This window comes from Aspergillus nomiae (assembly GCF_001204775.2).
Source record: "Aspergillus nomiae NRRL 13137 chromosome Unknown contig00008, whole genome shotgun sequence".
In the NCBI taxonomy this organism is placed as follows: Eukaryota; Fungi; Ascomycota; class Eurotiomycetes; order Eurotiales; family Aspergillaceae; genus Aspergillus; species Aspergillus nomiae.
Window position 1 is genome coordinate 34159 of NW_015378063.1, and position 17592 is coordinate 51750.

At 47.9% G+C, this 17592-nt stretch overlaps 4 protein-coding genes across 4 annotated transcripts; 3 read left to right on the top strand and 1 right to left on the bottom strand.

The window, feature by feature from the left end:
* Window positions 1-4211: 4211 nt before the first annotated feature.
* sit1 (putative siderochrome-iron transporter Sit1) lies at window positions 4212-6383 on the top strand (the record flags this gene model as incomplete). Its single annotated transcript, XM_015546189.1, has 10 exons — window positions 4212-4418; window positions 4475-4634; window positions 4683-4747; window positions 4807-5005; window positions 5053-5378; window positions 5427-5484; window positions 5535-5628; window positions 5679-5866; window positions 5919-5978; window positions 6025-6383. 10 exons carry the CDS (start codon window positions 4212-4214, stop codon window positions 6381-6383), a joined length of 1716 nt encoding a protein of 571 aa, XP_015411808.1.
* Window positions 6384-9801: 3418 nt separating this feature from the next.
* On the top strand, window positions 9802-10581 carry ANOM_000932 (pectate lyase; the record flags this gene model as incomplete). The annotated part of the gene is made up of 2 exons (XM_015546190.1): window positions 9802-10129; window positions 10181-10581. The coding sequence occupies 2 exons, from the start codon at window positions 9802-9804 to the stop codon at window positions 10579-10581; spliced, it is 729 nt and encodes a 242-aa protein (XP_015411807.1).
* A 1134-nt stretch (window positions 10582-11715) lies between these two features.
* ANOM_000933 (DUF3425 domain-containing protein) lies at window positions 11716-12673 on the top strand (the record flags this gene model as incomplete). The annotated part of the gene is made up of 2 exons (XM_015546191.1): window positions 11716-11863; window positions 11964-12673. 2 exons carry the CDS (start codon window positions 11716-11718, stop codon window positions 12671-12673), a joined length of 858 nt encoding a protein of 285 aa, XP_015411806.1.
* Window positions 12674-13576: 903 nt separating this feature from the next.
* Window positions 13577-16182, bottom strand: ANOM_000934 (glycosyltransferase; the record flags this gene model as incomplete). Its single annotated transcript, XM_015546192.1, has 5 exons — window positions 13577-14330; window positions 14382-15096; window positions 15143-15300; window positions 15354-16032; window positions 16080-16182. 5 exons carry the CDS (start codon window positions 16180-16182, stop codon window positions 13577-13579), a joined length of 2409 nt encoding a protein of 802 aa, XP_015411813.1.
* Between the last annotated feature and the right edge of the window lie 1410 nt (window positions 16183-17592).

The window sequence follows — 17592 nt, forward strand, 5'->3', positions numbered from 1 at the left end:
CGAAGACTTGCAGCAAGCGGAGGACCCTAGGGACAATGGACTAGTACCTCCAGTATGGTGGCACTATTGGCTCAAGAAGTTCAGTTGGTTCAAGGTTGAAAAGACGTTCTACCGAATTGAGCTAGTTACATATCGGCCAAACTTCTCCAAAACACACCACCCTTGCTAACCTGCTACAGCCTACTACCCCACTTCCCAGACCGTTAACGAAGATCTTATTCCCTTACCTTTTGCTTATCTTATATATTTTATCATCAATATTACTTATATCGCCATTCATATTTTCTCCTCTTTTTCGTTTCTCCTTTCTTGAGCCATATTGAGCCATAGTAATTAGCAGGAAATGTTGCCTACAGCAAATGGCCCCATGCATCCTCTATCACTAAGGCCTAGTACTAGTAGTGTTGACGCTAAAAGGACACTCCACCTGCAGCATGAAGGTAGCTGCGAAGAGAGCGTTTTCCCAGCCATTGCGATGATCTCATTAGGCTCATCTTCAAATTCTCAATGGGGCAATCATAACCTGGGATTGAGTCTGGGATGCTGACAAGCGGCGTGCGGCGTGGAATAGCTGGTTTGGATTGGCCTTTAAACTGCTAACATGCATAAAGCTAACGTATGAGCACCTTCCCTACTTACTCTCTCTGGAACTGACTGCGTACAGGGCGGGTCACATGCAGCCGTACATATCATGCTACTCAACACATCATAGGTGGGCGCTCATGGAAAACTTATCCTCGTGCAGGGGTTGACTAGGAAATGTCGGATTGTCCTTTCTTTTCCTTTTTCTTTTCGCAGTGTACCTTGGCCAGTCTAGAACGGCTGACTCTGACCCACCCAATATCTACTATTATCGAGCCAGATTCCAAACACAACTTGAGGCGAATTTAGCAGATGATTCCGTTGAGAACGGCACCGCACGATAGCATGAGCAGAATCAGGCGATTCTTTTTGCTTTTTTGATTTTTTATTTATTTATTTATTTATTTTTTTTTATTTTCACTCTAGTTGTTTGGAATACCACATGACTGGTACAAGATTCCCGAGTTAACAACTTGGCATTTGACACGATGGCGTTCTAGGAGGACGTCGTATGGCGGTAGATCGGAATTCGGGAAGTTGGTCTCGAAGCTGGACTTTTTCGCTCAACACGCTCTAATAGCTTCCATAGATACAGCCGTGCTGTGATATGAAGGGCGACTAGATGACCTTGGATCTCTGATCAACGCTGACTTCGAAGCTAAAGCGATGGACGAAGATACTACTGGTTTAATTGATGACCAGCCTTCTAGTACTCCGGCCCCGATGTTGTGCCCAAGTCCCGTTTAATGGAAGCACACAGTGTCGCGTTTGAACCGCTCATGTCTAGGTATTGTCGCTTAAATCCTCGGCGGGGTACAGGTTCAGCTTTCTGAGTGCCTCTCGGCCCGAAAATAGGATATCCGCTCGGTTTATAAAGAAAAAGCCTATGTAGGCTGTCCTTCCGCAACTTAGATCCAATACTTGGGCACTGCCTCGTCTCGCTGTACAATCGTCGGACTATCCTAGATATTGCCAGCCACAAACATTGAGACAATACGCTTCTCCAACAGCTTGCGAGGAAATGGCGTATGCTTTCGTGCTGTGACCACCGAAGACCGATGTGCGGTGAAGTAACGGGCTCTGGAGAAATGCCTGTCTTAACATTGACCTCAATGTCAAGGTTGGCGTTGCTCTCGTACAAGCATTAATGCGGGTTCAAGTATCACAGGAGCTTCGCACAGCTTGAGTGGTTGGACTCTTCATGTCCAGAAAATATAGTCGATAATGGCCTGCACTCAGAAAAACCTGGAAAGTATAACGATGGGTAGTGACTAAAAGGATAAATCCACATGATTTCGACTTGAGTCGCTTTCTGATAAAGTTTTGGACACCTCGGCAACAGGAGGTTTACTACAATGTCTGTCACTCCACATTCCCATTGACACTACGACAAGAACGAATCCCCAAGAGTCCAGAACACGTAAATCACACAATATTTTCAAAACAGCAGCGGAAATCCCGTTAAAGTGTGCATAATAGCTGGTGCAAGACGGAGGCATTCAAGCCTTTGCCTTTTCAAAGGAAGGATTTTTGTTTGCCTCAAACTTGTAGCAGAATACATCCGTACTTGACATTTTACTTGATGGAACACACAGCATCCGCTGGCATATCCTGCACACGTGGATAGATATTCATAATTCTTTCGGGGTACTTGAGTTGGTTCACTGTCGCGAAATGCTTGACAAGCCTTTGCGTGTTAGGCTCATCTGCTCCACCTCGGTGGCGAACGAGGAACCGAACAGCGCCGTCGACAGGAAACGTGCTGATACCTCAAACGAGGATGGCCAGCTGTAAGACCTCGATGAGATGGGAATGGAGACAGAGAAGCCAGAGGTTGTTGCCAACCGCAGTCAAATGTCGAATATAGTCTCTAGAGCCCTTTACTTGAGCACCCTAGGAGTCTTGCGAAGTACCTAGTCTTATCTCTACATGCGGGCCCACAAGAAGCTGTAAAGATGTGGGAATATATCACATTGTAGGAACATGTTTCAACTCCATATCCATATCCACCCGTCCTGTCCCATTGATCACCATGCGATGGAAATAGCGCCTGCGTATGGTGATAGCCGAGTATCGACTTGAATCTTGTTGACATAGGGAGGATATCGAAAGACATGAGCATACTGGGGACAGCGTGCTCATTGCGTGATCGACTTTGTGGCCTACACACCTGCACACCATAGCTTTTCTATGCAAGAATGGTCATCGCTGCAAGTATTGAAACACTTTCGTCCGATGTTACTTAGGTATTGCTCAAAGATTTCCGCGAGCCGCTTTGCATGACCATACGCTACTGATGATATAACCAAAGGGCACTGAGGCTCGCCTGAGTGAGAGAGGCGAGTATTTGAATGCAAGACCGTTTCACGGGTGATCTTTACTTGAATCATATATCTCATAGGAGGTAGACAGCTGTCCCATTTTATCAACCAAATACGCACGCATTTGCCTCATCCACAAATGGCTTCGATGACGTTCCTCTGCTTTCTGCCCAGGTTCCACTTGCACAGCCGCTGTCAAGGTCAAGGCTTCCATTGTCATCCTGACCTTATTTCCTGGACGTAATTTGTTCTCCTATCAATTTATATCTATCGGCTATGGCCTGCGATTAGCGATCATAGGCGGCCGCATTGATGCTCTATTCTTGCTCATTTATATCCATGCATATCTGTTGCCAAATACACTTCGTGCGGTTTCCGCCCAAAATGCTCAGTGTTGGGGTGCGTGTTCACTTGGTACTTATCAACTTCCGGCAGGCATGGTTCATACTCATACTGCTGGGGTCAGCTCCATAATGTCGGGGTATGCCTTTTAACATCGAACCATTATAGTGATGCTGGTGCCGGCAATGACGGGGATCTATCATCTAAAATTTGCTCTATTGTATGATAAGCTGTCGCTTGATTAGGGCATGCCAATAGCAAGAACACAAAGAGCTGAAAGTATAAACGTGCCAAGGTATCGGTGAAGTAATTTCCGGGTCAGGTCATCAACGAACGAGTGGCGTTTCCAACTCATTTGAATTATCTTCACCAACGCCGTTCTCAACTCTGACCGAGGGCCTCCATGCAAAACATTTTGGACGGCGCCCATGGCTACAAACCAGAACCGCCTTCAGGATGGGAAGAAGTGAGAGCTAACCATGACACTTCTTTGGTTAACGGTGAGCTTTATGTATGTTCTTTGTTGATTTGATGGGTATCAGATTAGATTGATAAAGCGGGTCCCACTCAGGGCCCGAAATGCGGGCTTGGCGGGCCTTCCCGACCAATGTCTGTGAGCCAAATACGAGCTCATCCCATGCCACGCCTTCGGAACCGAACATTCTTGGTGTCTTTTGAGGCAATTCTACCTGTCCCAGCCGCTCTAGAACTCTACAATCCCAGGCAATGTCTTGGTCATGCCGAGATCATTTCGAGACTATGACCCAAGAAAGAACCCTTACAGAGGCTTGGTCAGATATGATTGGCTCACCCGTGTTTTCATGAGAATTTGGTTCTGGCTTGTATTTTTATTTCTTTTCTTTCTTAATGCTCCCCCCTCCCCCTCTTACCTCATAAGAAAGTCTGAACGACGCTTTCTCCTTGTCCTCTGATCTCGCATACTGATAACGACGAGGGCAGTGCAAAATGTCCGCCGAAAAGAATCCACAATTTCAACATGCTGCCCAACCTCACGAACTTCAGGAGGAAGCGGACTTTAAAAACCCAGGTGTCAAGCGCATCGCAGCTATCTCGTCGCAACTTGGCGTTGTAGCTCGGGTGTTTTTGTTCTTCGGGATCTTTCTGGTAGCCTATGTCTATGGTTTGGATGGACAGCTGCGAGTGACTTATCAGGTATTTTTTCCTGTCGTGATACTCTTTTTCTTTTGATAAAGAACTGATTTCGGCAGCCTTTGGCAACCAGTGCTTATGCCAAACACAGTTTGCTTACTACGATCAATGTCTTACGTAGCGTCATTGCAGCTGCCGCACAGCCAACAGCCGCGAAAATCGCTGACGTCTTCGGGAGAGTTGAGTTGATCTTGCTCTCGGTTTTCTTCTACACTATCGGTAAGGATTGCCTGTGCATCGGATACCGAACACTGCTGACATACTCAGGGACTATCGTGGAGGCCTGCGCCGACAATGTCCAGACTTTCTGCGCGGGTGCTGTTCTATACCAGGTACCTTATTCTTTTTGCGTGTTATATACCATAAACTCTGACTGGAACTTTGTATTTAGGTCGGATATACAACTATTATTCTCCTGGTCGAAGTTCTAGTAGGAGATCTGACTTCCCTTCGATCCCGTCTGCTCTTTTCCTATATCCCTGCGACCCCTTTCATTATCAATACCTGGGTTAGTGGCAACGTCGCCGATGCCGTGTTGGGGGTCACTAGCTGGCGCTGGGGCATTGCAATGTTCGCAATCATATTTCCTGGTAGGTAGACACCTTGCAAGATTGGTATCTTCTCTGACTCATGTCAGTTTGCTCCATCCCTCTTTTTGCGACGCTCCTTTTTGGACACCACAAAGCCAAAAAAGCCAGTGCTGAGACATATAAGCATCCTATTCGGCTTCTCGGTGCAAAGAAATTTGCTAAAGAATTATTTTGGTACCTGGATGTGATGGGCATCCTGCTTTTGATTGCTTTCTTGGCTCTGATTCTTGTGCCATTCACAATTGCTGGTGCCGCGGCCGAGCAATGGAAGACTGCGAAGATTCTGGCGCCGCTGATTATAGGTCTATTTTGTCTGCCTCTGTTTGTCATTTGGGAGCGTTCTTATGCTCGGTATCCCATGGTTCCCTTCATGGTAAGCGGTTGAGAACTTGTATTTCGAGCGGTGACTGATAAGCTCTAGCTGCTCAAAGACCGCGCGGTTTGGGGCGCTCTCGGCATAGCAACAATGCTCCACTTAGGTATGTCGATTTGAGCCTGGTGTCTAGGCACTATACTAATAGCATTGTAGCTTGGTCGTTGCAGGGCACATACTTATATACCGTGTTGCAAGTCGCGTTTGACCAAAGTGTTCTCAGTGCAACACGTATCTCGTCTCTATACAGGTCCGCTATAGCCACGAAGTATTTCTTTTGAGTCTCTCTGACATTGCTAGCTTTGCATCTGTTATAACTGGATGCATACTCGGGGCGATTATTATCAAGGTAAAACAGCTCAAGCCTTTCATAGTTGCCGGAACTGTTCTTTTCGCGGTGGCTTTCGGCATTCTCATACAGTTCCGTGGAGGAACAAGTAGCTCAAGCTACTCTGGTATTATCGGCGGAGAGATACTTTTGGGTATTGGTGCGTTGTACAATGGCTACGATGATTGGCTCAAACTGATTTGTGTTGTCAGCTGGTGGCATGTTCCCATACCCAGCCCAAGCAAGTATACAGGCTGCAACGAAACACGAGCGTGAGTACATCCCTCTCAATTGAACGATCTAGTCTAAGCTTTGCAGATCTTGCTGTGATCACTGGTTTGTACCTGGCAATGTACAACATCGGAAGCGCAATCGGAGGTACAATTTCTGGCGCTATATGGAGACAGAGGATGGGTAACGAGCTCACCAAGCATCTTGGTAGTGCAAATGAGACTCTCACCGATCTGGCTTTTGGGAGCCCTTTTGACTTTATCGTTTCGTATCCTGCCGGGACACCTGAACGCGAAGCTGTAACTCTAGCATACAGAGAGGTCCAGCGTCTCCTTTGCATTACCGGTATATGCCTGACAGTGCCTCTTATCGCCTTTTCTCTTTGCATTCGCAACCCGAGATTGACGAAAGATCAAAGTCTTCCCGATGCCGAACGGGAGGAATAGTGCCGCTCCCCAACCTTGCTTACTGAGCAGGGTGAGATATTGGCGATTTTGTGCCAGAGCCAACCTCGACGCGGAAGCTTTATTCCTCTCCGCTAATTTGTGTTGTGTGAACGACAGGAAGGCCAGCGCATTTGCAATCGTCAACCTAATTGTGCTAATACTTCGTTAATGTTTGTATACTCTGGCTAATATCTATGCATTCCAGCGTACCTTAGCTGTCTTCAGCGAAAGCCTAGGACCTTTATATGAAAATGAACTATCATACAGGATATAGTCCGATATTCTGTTGATAGTTCTGGAATGTGAACTAATACTCAACGCATCTTGCTTCATCTGTAGACAAAAGTTTGCCTTATCTTGCATGCAGGTCGCCTTGCCTTTCCTTCTGTTCTCAGACTGTCTAAGCTCCCTACTAGTGAAGAACAAGGCGGGCCTAAAGACGAAGTTCCATACTTCACGTTTGCGGGATCAGGTGATGTTCCTTGTTCACTGTTGTTCGTATCTAGCAAACGTCAGCTACTCCCTGCTAGGCCGAGAGGCATCATGAGCTATTTAGAACCTACAGCAGTCAATAGTTAATATAATGATCAGGAGAGGCATTTCTTCCTCACCATCAAGTGGAGCTCAAATCTTGTCAGACCACTCCTTTCTGTCCCACAAACTCGGCAGAATCATGAGTCTATGCACTCATACATAAGTCAGCCCCTCAAAATCCTAGCTAAAGCCTGGTGAGATATCCTTGGACAACCCGCTAATACAAAACCATCATTGAAAAAGCCGCATTAACGCGCCTCCCGTGCGCATATCCCCAAGGGGCCGATTGTGCCTCACTAATAAATGCCTCTTTGCTAACCTTATTTCTCAGTTACTCTGTTCTCACTTCCTGTATAGAGAACTATTAAAAACGTTGCAACTCTAATAACCTTGTCATGTGGAGCAAATGGAAGGCTGTTCTGGAAAACCCAGAAAACTTCCACCAATAGTCCACAACATGAATGAATAGTTCTATGGAGTACGTAGGCGGTCTAAGCTTGGTATACCTTGTTTCGCCGGCTCGGCTGGGGCCGGCATTCAGACCGAGGAAACATGATTAGTATAAAAATATCTTGGCTGGGGCTGATTATGACATGTCCATTGCCACTGTGCTATGTTAACCCGCTTCTTGTGATGATCGGAGTGGATAAGTAGCCTTGCTGAGGTCAGTCATTTGCCATAGTTACTCTGTGACCTAGTTGCTAACGGTTGCGTAGTTAAAGCTAGTATTTCTTCTTGAGAGAAGCTTGACCTGATAGCATTACAGAAATAGAAGCATGAGCTTTGGGTATAAATGATTCGTTTGCGAATACCAAAGATCTGCGGTCAGCTGGTATATGGCTTGGATGAATGGGGAGCAAATGAGTTTCAGACTCTACTGGTGCAACTATTAAGACAACTCTGAGTTTTGATTTGAGCGATTCAGAGTACCATGGCCGATATTACTATAGATTGACCTGCATACTGAGGAAGGACGTCGAACACAAACAGCCTTCTTTGAACCTTGATGCTAGCAAATATCGCACAGATTATATGGACTCATTACTCTAGTACCTTCGCGAAGTGGATACGACACGTCAGACGGAAGAGCAGTACGGAGGACGGGATAGATGAGAAGGAAACCATTAAGCCAAGGCGTCGGATGGTGCGCTCCCAGGGGTTGAGGCAATACCTCCTTTGGTTTGCCGCTCTTTCTGCCATATGATGTCTAGTGATAGCATGCGGAGCTCAGGACCATACTCCACAGGCTAGCGGAATCCATGGTCTTCTAGACATGATAACTGGCCGCAGCGGCACTGCGCCTTCACGCTCCACCTGATTTCGGCACACGCCAGGGGTCTCCGCAAATATGACTGAAGAAATGGCTTCAACCACAAGTGAAGAATGCTGCTTACCCAAGTAGTTCTTCCGCCCGTTATGATTCAGCTACCGTTTGTACAGGATGACAATTCTCCGAAGTAATGGCTCTAAATTGGCACATTTGAAGAACCAATTAGGAGCCATATTTCAAGGATATTGTCAGTTTGTTACGTCAGGATTTACAAACTAAAAATCGTGTGTATAATGAAACTTCTTGCCAACCTCTCGGCTCCAAAAAGGAATCCTACATCCGGATAATCCAATGTGGTCGTATCAACTTAAGGGTGAATATTTCAATTGTCTCCAATGAGTTGTATTTTCCACTGTGAAGCTTACGTTGGAAGTTGACGACTAAACAAAGTTCCAGATTCTGCAGGACATGACTCTTGTCCCTTGGTACAATCCGCGAAACACTGTATCTGTTGCATTCGGGACCCATTGCTGTGACGAGAAGGGTGTGACTTGCAATTCAACTTCCAAAAGGAGAAAGCCAAATGTAGGGTTGTTGCCGATCGCTATGGGACGGCATACGTATTCCCTCCAATTATGTACGATGACGCGAGGATGGAGCTTTTGTGATTGCAAAAAGGGTTGTGGCTCTCTTATCCAGATGCATTTGAGATAAAGCGTTGAGCGGGAGCAAGCTGGAGCATATGGTTACAATTCGCAGTATACACGACACCCAGTATAACCTGTGCATCACACCCCTGGTTTTATGCTTACAGATGCACGACGATTATACACGTTGAGTAAGGACAGACCCTTGTTGGTCGGCCTTGCCCAGTGCACTGGAAGCCGCGTGGAGTTGTTTCCGGGCCACTTTCCGACTTCTTGGCATGTCGGACAATTTGCTGCGCCACGATGCTAGCACTAGCCCTAGCTCCAGGGTTCCGTGTAGCTTCCATAGGTATATTCCCCAACTTGTTGCTTCAATGTGGGCCCATTCAAATGAAAAGGGTCATCTACCGCTTATCCGACACATTATGTCCGCAGAAAGCTCGGCAGTCTGCCAAGTTTCAATAGCTCTCAACGTTAATGCCAAGCGGTGCGGAGACGAAAGCGAATTAATGCTATGATCTTGGCATTTTTTAGGTGGTGAAAACTGTTAATACTATTAGCCTGTGGTCAGTGTTCGTCCCGAGTCTCAGTGATCGACACCCACTTACCTTTTTCCAACCGACCCGATAGAAATCAAGCCTTTGGGAAAACTTCGGAACATTCTTAGCGAGCCGGAGTATCTGCAATCCGTTTCAGCTTGGCCCCGGAAGAGTGCTTTCGACCTGGAAGAGAGCAAGAGGGAAATATCGAAACGCGCCAAGGGCCTCTATGTTCCGCCAATGACTCGATCAGGGGGGTGCATGCAGCAACATAGCAGACGCACTGAGGCTATAAAGCCTCAGCATTTTCACGATCATGAGCCTTGGATTTGACCAGACAAAAGCATCTTTCCTTTGATTCATCGTGCCCTTCTTTAAAACGCTCTGAGAGTGATTCTTTCCAAGTACCAATTTCTTCATCATTTACAATGCTTCCCAAGGCCGTTCTCCTGTCTCTCCTCGCCTCCATGGCACTGGGTGCCAGCGAGTTCCCCATCCCTGAGTCCGCTGGCACTGAGACCTTTAGCGAGCCCAAGGAGATTGCCGCTGGAGAGGTCTTCGATGGTGGTCTGAAGACTTACGGCCGTGGCGTCGAGTGCACTGGCCAGGAAGAGGGCGGCGACAGCGATGCCGTCTTTATCCTCCAGGAGGGTGCTACCCTCAAGAACGCCATCATCGGCACTGACCAGATCGAAGGTGTCCACTGCGAGGGTGCTTGCACCATCGAGAACGTCTGGTGGGAGAAGGTCTGCGAGGGTATGTGTTTGTAGTCTATCTTTATTAGGATCAAAACTGACTCTGTCGCAGACGCTCTCTCCCTCAAAAAGGGTAACGGCCCTTACAAGGTCATCGGCGGTGGTGCCCAGGGTGCCGAGGACAAGGTCATCCAGCACAACGCCGGGGGTGAGGTCAGCATCGATGGCTTCGTCGTCTCCGACTTCGGCAAGCTCTTCCGCTCCTGCGGCAACTGCAAATCCCAGTCTCAGCGCTCTGTCACCATCTCTAACGTCAAGGCCTATAACGGCAAGCTCCTTGCCGGTGTCAACGAGAACTATGGTGATGTCGCCACCATCAAGGACACCTGTGCCACCTCCGTGAAGGAGACCTGTACTTTCTACGAGGGCAATGAGGGCAGCGGCGAGCCCACCGAGATTGGTTCTGGCCCCAGCGACTCTTGTGTCTACACTGACCCTCTTCCTTCTTGCTAAGCGCATTCCCAGTATACTTGGAGCGAAGTTGGATAACTTGGGCGCTTTTCTGTATGTACTATTTGTCTCCTTGCAAGGCAGTCAAAGTCAATCATACTTGACTGTCTTCCTGTACCTATATATAAAGAATTGGACCCTTCTCTGATAGCCTCTGGGGCTTTCAGAGCTGGATTGGGATCAATGTATCTTTCGCTGTTCAACTAGTAGATGTGCGTATTTATTGCTGAGGTATAACCTAAATGAATGTGGCGCCCGTTTTTCTCACCCCGCTGAAGATAAAATGCCTTTTTCCCCATTCTTCCCTCCCGCTTTTGTACATTCATACTCCCATTAATATCGAGTTTTAGAAGTTAACCATACATTTGAATGATTGCTAGCAGTAAGCAAATTCCCAAAATCTCGCATCTTCGCGGACTCATAGAGGTATACCTATATTTGGAACAATCAATCGGCAGACCTCCCAATTAGACAGGGAATAAAACAAGAACGAAATATATGATAGCTTGATACCAGAGTACAAGATTAAGACTTGACAAATGAACACCGCGCAAAAGTATTATATATGCACAATTCGAGGGATATTGCAATTATGTTAGATCTATAGTGGATCGAGTTTTGTATATATATAATTACGCAATACACGTTGGTTTGGTATTCAATATCACTCTAATGGAGAACTATAGTCTATTCTATAGATACTGTTAGTAGTTCTGTATCTATTATTTAGAAATATAATTTGATACAGTTAGGTATAAAAAGAGCATGGAGTTACAGAAAACGAAAAGAAAAAGAATAGAGAAGGATAGAAACAGCACAAAACAGTTCGCACCCACAAGGATCGCACAGAAAGCGGATTCTGGTATCTTTACTGTTTCAATGTCATCCCCTTAGTGCATGAGCATGAGATCGATACTTATCGATCATTGCCATGTTATACTTTAATATCAGGTGCGGACTATACAGCCCGAACGATGACCGTACGGCATACCGGTAATAACCATACACGAACAAGCCACCGCATACAAAACTCCACCGGGCTTAACTCCGACCCAGACTGGGGCCGTCAGCAAAACGCATAAGACTGGCGACTTGACGCCTCCATAGTTCATCCCGAACAACCACCACACCCCGACAATGGCGTCCGCAAGCGAGCTCCCCAAGCGCGATTTGGAACAGCTTATACCGATCCGGACCCAAAAAAAGGGCCCCGATGATTGGAAGGGCCTCACGGACTCGAAGGAACGGCGACGGCGCCAGAACCGGATCAACCAGAGAGCTTATCGTGCGTCTCACCCACTAAAGTCTCATCTACATTAGCCCTTATAACATATCCAACAAAAGAAGAAGAAGAATAAGATATTGACGGAAAGAAAAACACATAGGCCAACGCAGACGAGCCGAAAAGCTCGGCCTGACTATCAAAGCCGAAGAAGCCGAGTCCAGCATAATATCATCCTCATCATCGCAATCCCCACCCACAACAACAGCCCTAACCACCACCGGACGACGCCAATGTCCCACCCCGGACCAAACCGCCGCCCTCCTCGACCTCTTCAGCAAAACCGCCTACGAGAGCTACATCCTCGGCTCCCCGACCTCCGACCACCTCCTCACCCTCGCCAAAGTCAACGTCTTCCGCGCCTTCGCCTCCATCATGTCCACGCTCGGCATGCCCAAGCACCACGAGTGGATGCACGACGACGCCATCTCCCCCTTCACCACCCTCCGCCCCGGCTTCACCACCCCTTCCTCCATCCCACCGACCCTCCGCCCAACCCAACTCCAACAGTCCATCCCCCACCACCCCTGGCTCGACTTCTTCCCGCACCCGCGCATGCGCGACAACCTCATCCGCGCCGGCGACTTCGACGACGACCAGCTGTGCATGGACATCATGGGGTTCTGGGATATGAGCACAGAGAGCTGCGGGCTGTTGGTGTGGGGGGATCCGCAGGACCTGGCGAATTGGGAGGTCAGCGAGGAGTTTATTCGCAAGTGGCCGTGGGTGGTCGGGGGGTGTGGGGAGCTGTTGGTTTCGACGAATCGGTGGCGGGCGACGAGGGGGGAGAAATTGATTTTTAGGTATCTTTAGTCTGTTTCTATTTATAAGTTGAATCTATCGTGTAAACTCAAGAGTGTTGTATATAGGGGAAGGATGAATAAAGATTGGGCCGTTTTCTATCTAGTCTTCTTTTACACTTTGTAGAGCCATCGGACGATGAGATCATTAAGACCCTTATTGCCGGCGCTAATGCACGTTGCTTACGCGCTAGAGCCACTTTATTTCTTTGGAACATTGTGTTGGCCAATGATGGCCGTTGGTGTGTGCTTGGCGGGTTCTTTTTCTGGTTTGTATTGTATTGTATTGAACGGTGTACTGTCGTTTTCTTTCTGTGCTTGATACTACAGTGGCCTTTCCTGTATCAACTACGGCACCTCATATCAGTATCAGGAACAATGGGAACAGCGGAGATAAAGTAGTATCATCATCGCAGTAGGCTGTCTCTTTTCATTCATGCAACCGTACGCAACACACGCCACGTACAACTAATACTAAAACCTCGTCTTCGACTCCGGTAGCGTGTAGAGGGAGAAGGGAATACAATTATTGTCGGGGATAGTAGTGCTGCACAGTTGGAGCAGAACTTGACGGGCATACAGAAAGGGCCGATGCTTGAGAAAATGGTGGAGGCGCTAGATGTCGCTTGGTTACGACTGAAGGGAGTAGTTCTCAAGTATTTCCATTAGTTTATATGGTATCTGTACGTATAATTATCCGTTGGTTGAGAGGAAGTAGGTAATAATGGTGAACCTATTCTCTTGGGGTATTGTCTTGAAATGCCTAAGGATGTTTTAATTGTATAGCTTCCAAATGCTCAAATCAAACGCGACGCTTGATGGTGTTGCAGTTCCCGTTGCAAATGCCTCAAATGATCAACCTGCGTCCGCATTCTTCAGAGCATCGAAGCTCTGCATCACCAAGGCATGATCCGTTTCAGGCTTTGCAACCTTTCGCGCTATATATTGGCCCTCCTGAAGCCGCGCTTGGATGATTTGCTTCCTGGTCTTTGACCTCATCACCGAGTGTAGGCTCTTGGTTATTCCATGAGCTGGATAGCCACGAGACCAAGTGCAGCTGTGCAAGGTCAGCGAGATTCGTGAAAAGTGACAGGGCTAGCCAACCTGATGGCACTTTAGTACCGATGCTAAGTGTTCCTTTGAGGAACCCTTTAGCCATTCCCACGGCACCCTCTTCCATGGCTCCCTTCTGGGTCTGTGTGAATATATCGGTGAAGCCTTCTCGCATCCCTTGAGTGAAATTCTTGCCCCCTGCGATAGCACCGCTTTTCCAGTCTCGGATGGCATAATCTTCCACCTCTTCACCATATAGACGTGGCACGGCCCGGAGGCCCTCCGTAGCAGCTAGGGGAATGTCGACGATCACTCCCTTGTAAACATATTTCATAAACTTGCCAAATCCCGCTGCCCCGGCCCCTATAGCCGCGCCTGTGGCATTCCAGTCCACCGTGTTAGCCGTTGTGGTTTGCGAGTCAACCTTTGACAGAGGATCTTCGGCGTTGGTTGCTGCCGGAGCTGTCGCAGATCGGCCCTTCAGTTCTTGATACGGTTTCACGAACATATCTGACGTGGCTCGTAGTATGTCTGTGCCATAGCCTATCGTTGCTGAGGTTGTGCTCGTTATTGGATCATATCTGCGATTTGTTATAATTATAGGACGGATTTCGTGTCTGTCACGTTAGCCTGGACTATAAGGTGAGTTGAGACGAGTGGGGTCATACGACTGTAGGTTCCTGGACTCAATGCGCAAGTGGTTCAGTAGGATCTGAGCGGCTAATTTGGAGAGAAGGATAGGTTTGGTGGACCTTTTGTAAATCCACGACGCGGGCTGGTCGGGAATAAGCTGGCAGCGCATGCGATCCAACGGCAGATTTCGATGGAAGGATTCGACGGCGGCTTTGACACCCGACTCGTATTGCATTTTATTAGAAATATCTTTTGCAGCCTCCTTGGCCTGAGGGGTGAGGCAGTACTGAATTGCTTCAGCGAGGCTTTGGGCTGTCAAAGACTTCTGTGGGATTGGCTCGGGACCGGCCCCTGACGCCCCGATCATCTTACCCCAGAAGGGCTGATCTCCAAAGAAGGGGACAATGGCAGTGGGCTTTCCGAAGCGTAGGCCGCATGCTGTCGTCCCTGCACCACCGTGATGTACCACGGCAGACACGTGTTGAAAAAGCCACTCGTGAGGGCAGTCACCGATATACAGGATGTCTTTTGATGAAGAGCCTCCGAGCTTACTCCACCCTCGTGAGATAATCGCACGAACGCCGATCGCTCGGACGGCCTCTTCAAGAATCGAAGTGAGCCGCGGGGGATCATCGATGACGATGCTACCGAAGCCAATATACACCGGTGGTGGACCGTCGCGGAGGAATGCATCTAGTTCAGAAGACGGGGAATATATCGGCAATTCACGAAAGAAGAAGCCACAGACATCTAGATAATTAGTAGGAGACAATACAGAACGGTTAGAGAAATGTACCGATGTAAGATGGCCAATCCTTGGGTTTGGGCACCAAGGCTGGAGACCAGCAATATGTGAATGGCACTTTAAGAGTCTGCACAAGGCTCGGCCCTTCGGTAAGCGGAACCGGTTCGAGATCAATGGTTTCTCTCCAGTCGTTGATCACATCGCCAAGTCTAAACACAGCAGATTAGACAGATGTCTCCACATTGTGAACAATTAATCTCACCCTTGCCAGGTCATCCACTCTACAACTCCGTACGAAACGGCATTTGCGAATCTCGCGTTCGTCCCGGAATATTTCAAATTGGCAAGCGGATGAGGGTACTCTGATGTCGAACTCCAGGGCATGGTAAACATCAAGTGTAGTGGAACACCTAGGGCTTGGGCACAGTGCACATGTGCAAAGCTGGGAGGGTTTGCGATAATGGCGTCGGCCACGAACGGAGCCCCTGTGCTGGGATCATTCTGGATGCAAGACTTCCAACATCCTTCCAGCATCTCTCGGACCATCATCCGTTTTCTTGTGATTTCCCCTGCCCTCAGACTCTTCATGTTCGGAATTAGACCCGGGTTCTTCACCATAAATGCCATGAGCTCGGCAGGATCGCCGCCGATTGGGTAGAACTCCAGATCCGACTTCCGAACGAAGGAAGCAAACACATCGTGTGTTGCTAACCGCACTCGGTGGCCATGCTTTTGCAACTCGCTCCCCAGTGCAATAAATGGCTGAACATCCCCGCGGCTCCCCACGACATGTATCACAACGTTGAGCTTGACATCGCATTGCACTGGCCCCGAGTAGGTAGGTGGCGGGTGTATTAAATCGTCCTCACTGAGTCGGGGGATGAACCTGAGAGCGGTTCTTGCCGTGGCCGAGTCTAGGTCCACATCAATGCGGCCATCATCTACTTTGTTAGTGAAATGTAGTTAAATAACTGCTAGACAACTATACCTTGTACTGTGCTGGATCCTGCTTCTGCGATTAGTGTGTAAGGTGGAGGAGCATCTACTAGATCCGCGAGGTCATCCGACTTCGACCGCTGGAGAGGTTTCATTCTGTAGAAATATGAGAGTATGATGAAGGGAAACCATGATCTAGTTGAATATGGTGGTTATATGTATAAAAGATTCTATCAGAGCTATTCGAAGAGAGGATAAATCTAGTCCGGTCGTACTCGTGTTCGTTACTGTGACAGGCCTAAGACAGTGGGGCACGACCATCGCACTATTCCTCTTCTAACGCTAGTCAACGATCCCTAGTGGATCCCAGCCAAAAATAAGAATCCATCCTGGTCGGCCGATCACCCAAATGCTTCAGGGGGATAAGGCTGGATTGTGATATCATTGTTATAATTAGATAGCACCCCGAGCTGGCAATCACTAGAAGCACAGGAAATGGTGGATTTTTCCAAGTTTCGTTTTATCTGTTCATGGAGCGTGGCAATTCATCTCCACTGATCCTGGTTTGGGAATATGGTTATGGGCTAGTAAGCATCTAGGCCTCAACTAGTGGAACGCATCCTTCATATAGTCCAATATTCACCATACTAGGTAATGCTCTGGAAGGGTTCAATTGATTATTTATCAAGATATTATCAGCTGAAGGTCATTGGCAACGTCGAAACTTAGGGCAAGGCTACCATTTGTCTTACACTGGCGTTGTCATAATATCGAGCTGTCCTAGCTTAGGCAACAGCGGGAAAATTTTGCTCCAACCTTTTGCTGTCTGAGTGGTAGCCCGGAAGCTCCTACTACCTGGTAGTACACGAGCTCATCCTCCGTATTTGCCCAGGCGCTTCCTATCAAAGTAGCGTCGTATTCGGTTAAGGCTTCACTGCCACAAAAACTAAGCTATACCCAATGCTATCAGATTTTGGGTAGCACCGTCTGGACAGGGCCTCATCAAGCCCTTCATTCTTCCACACGGGATCATCCACGTCAACGCCACTAGCGTATTCAAAAACTAGGGACGGGACAGAGCCGGGATAGCATAGTAAATGGCTCTGCTGTGTCACAAGGAAGGTGGAGAGTTGCGCATCACTGCGCAGCACGTACCGCCAGAGACCATGTCTGATCCAAGGGTCTTGAGGATTCGTGTGATAAAGATACGCTGTGAAGCGTACATTGGCATGGACATACTGTCGTCAATACAGCTACTCGCACCTTATAGAAGAATGGGTACCAAAGGTAACCACAAGAGAAGCCTCAAGGAGATGGTAACTGGCCATTGTGACTGGTAAGACGCGCCACGTTCTTTGCCGAGACTACCACCATTTATACATGTCCAAATTGGAAGCTTTCCTGAGGGTATTGACCTAGCTTGTATGAAAGAGAAAAGGTTCCCAATCCCTAGCCCAGAACTCAAGGGTCGACGATCTAATCCTAAACTTGTAGAGACTTGTATGTATGACCGCTAATAAGGAACTGCTGTAAAACGTTGTTTACCCAGTTGACGAGGGGCTACA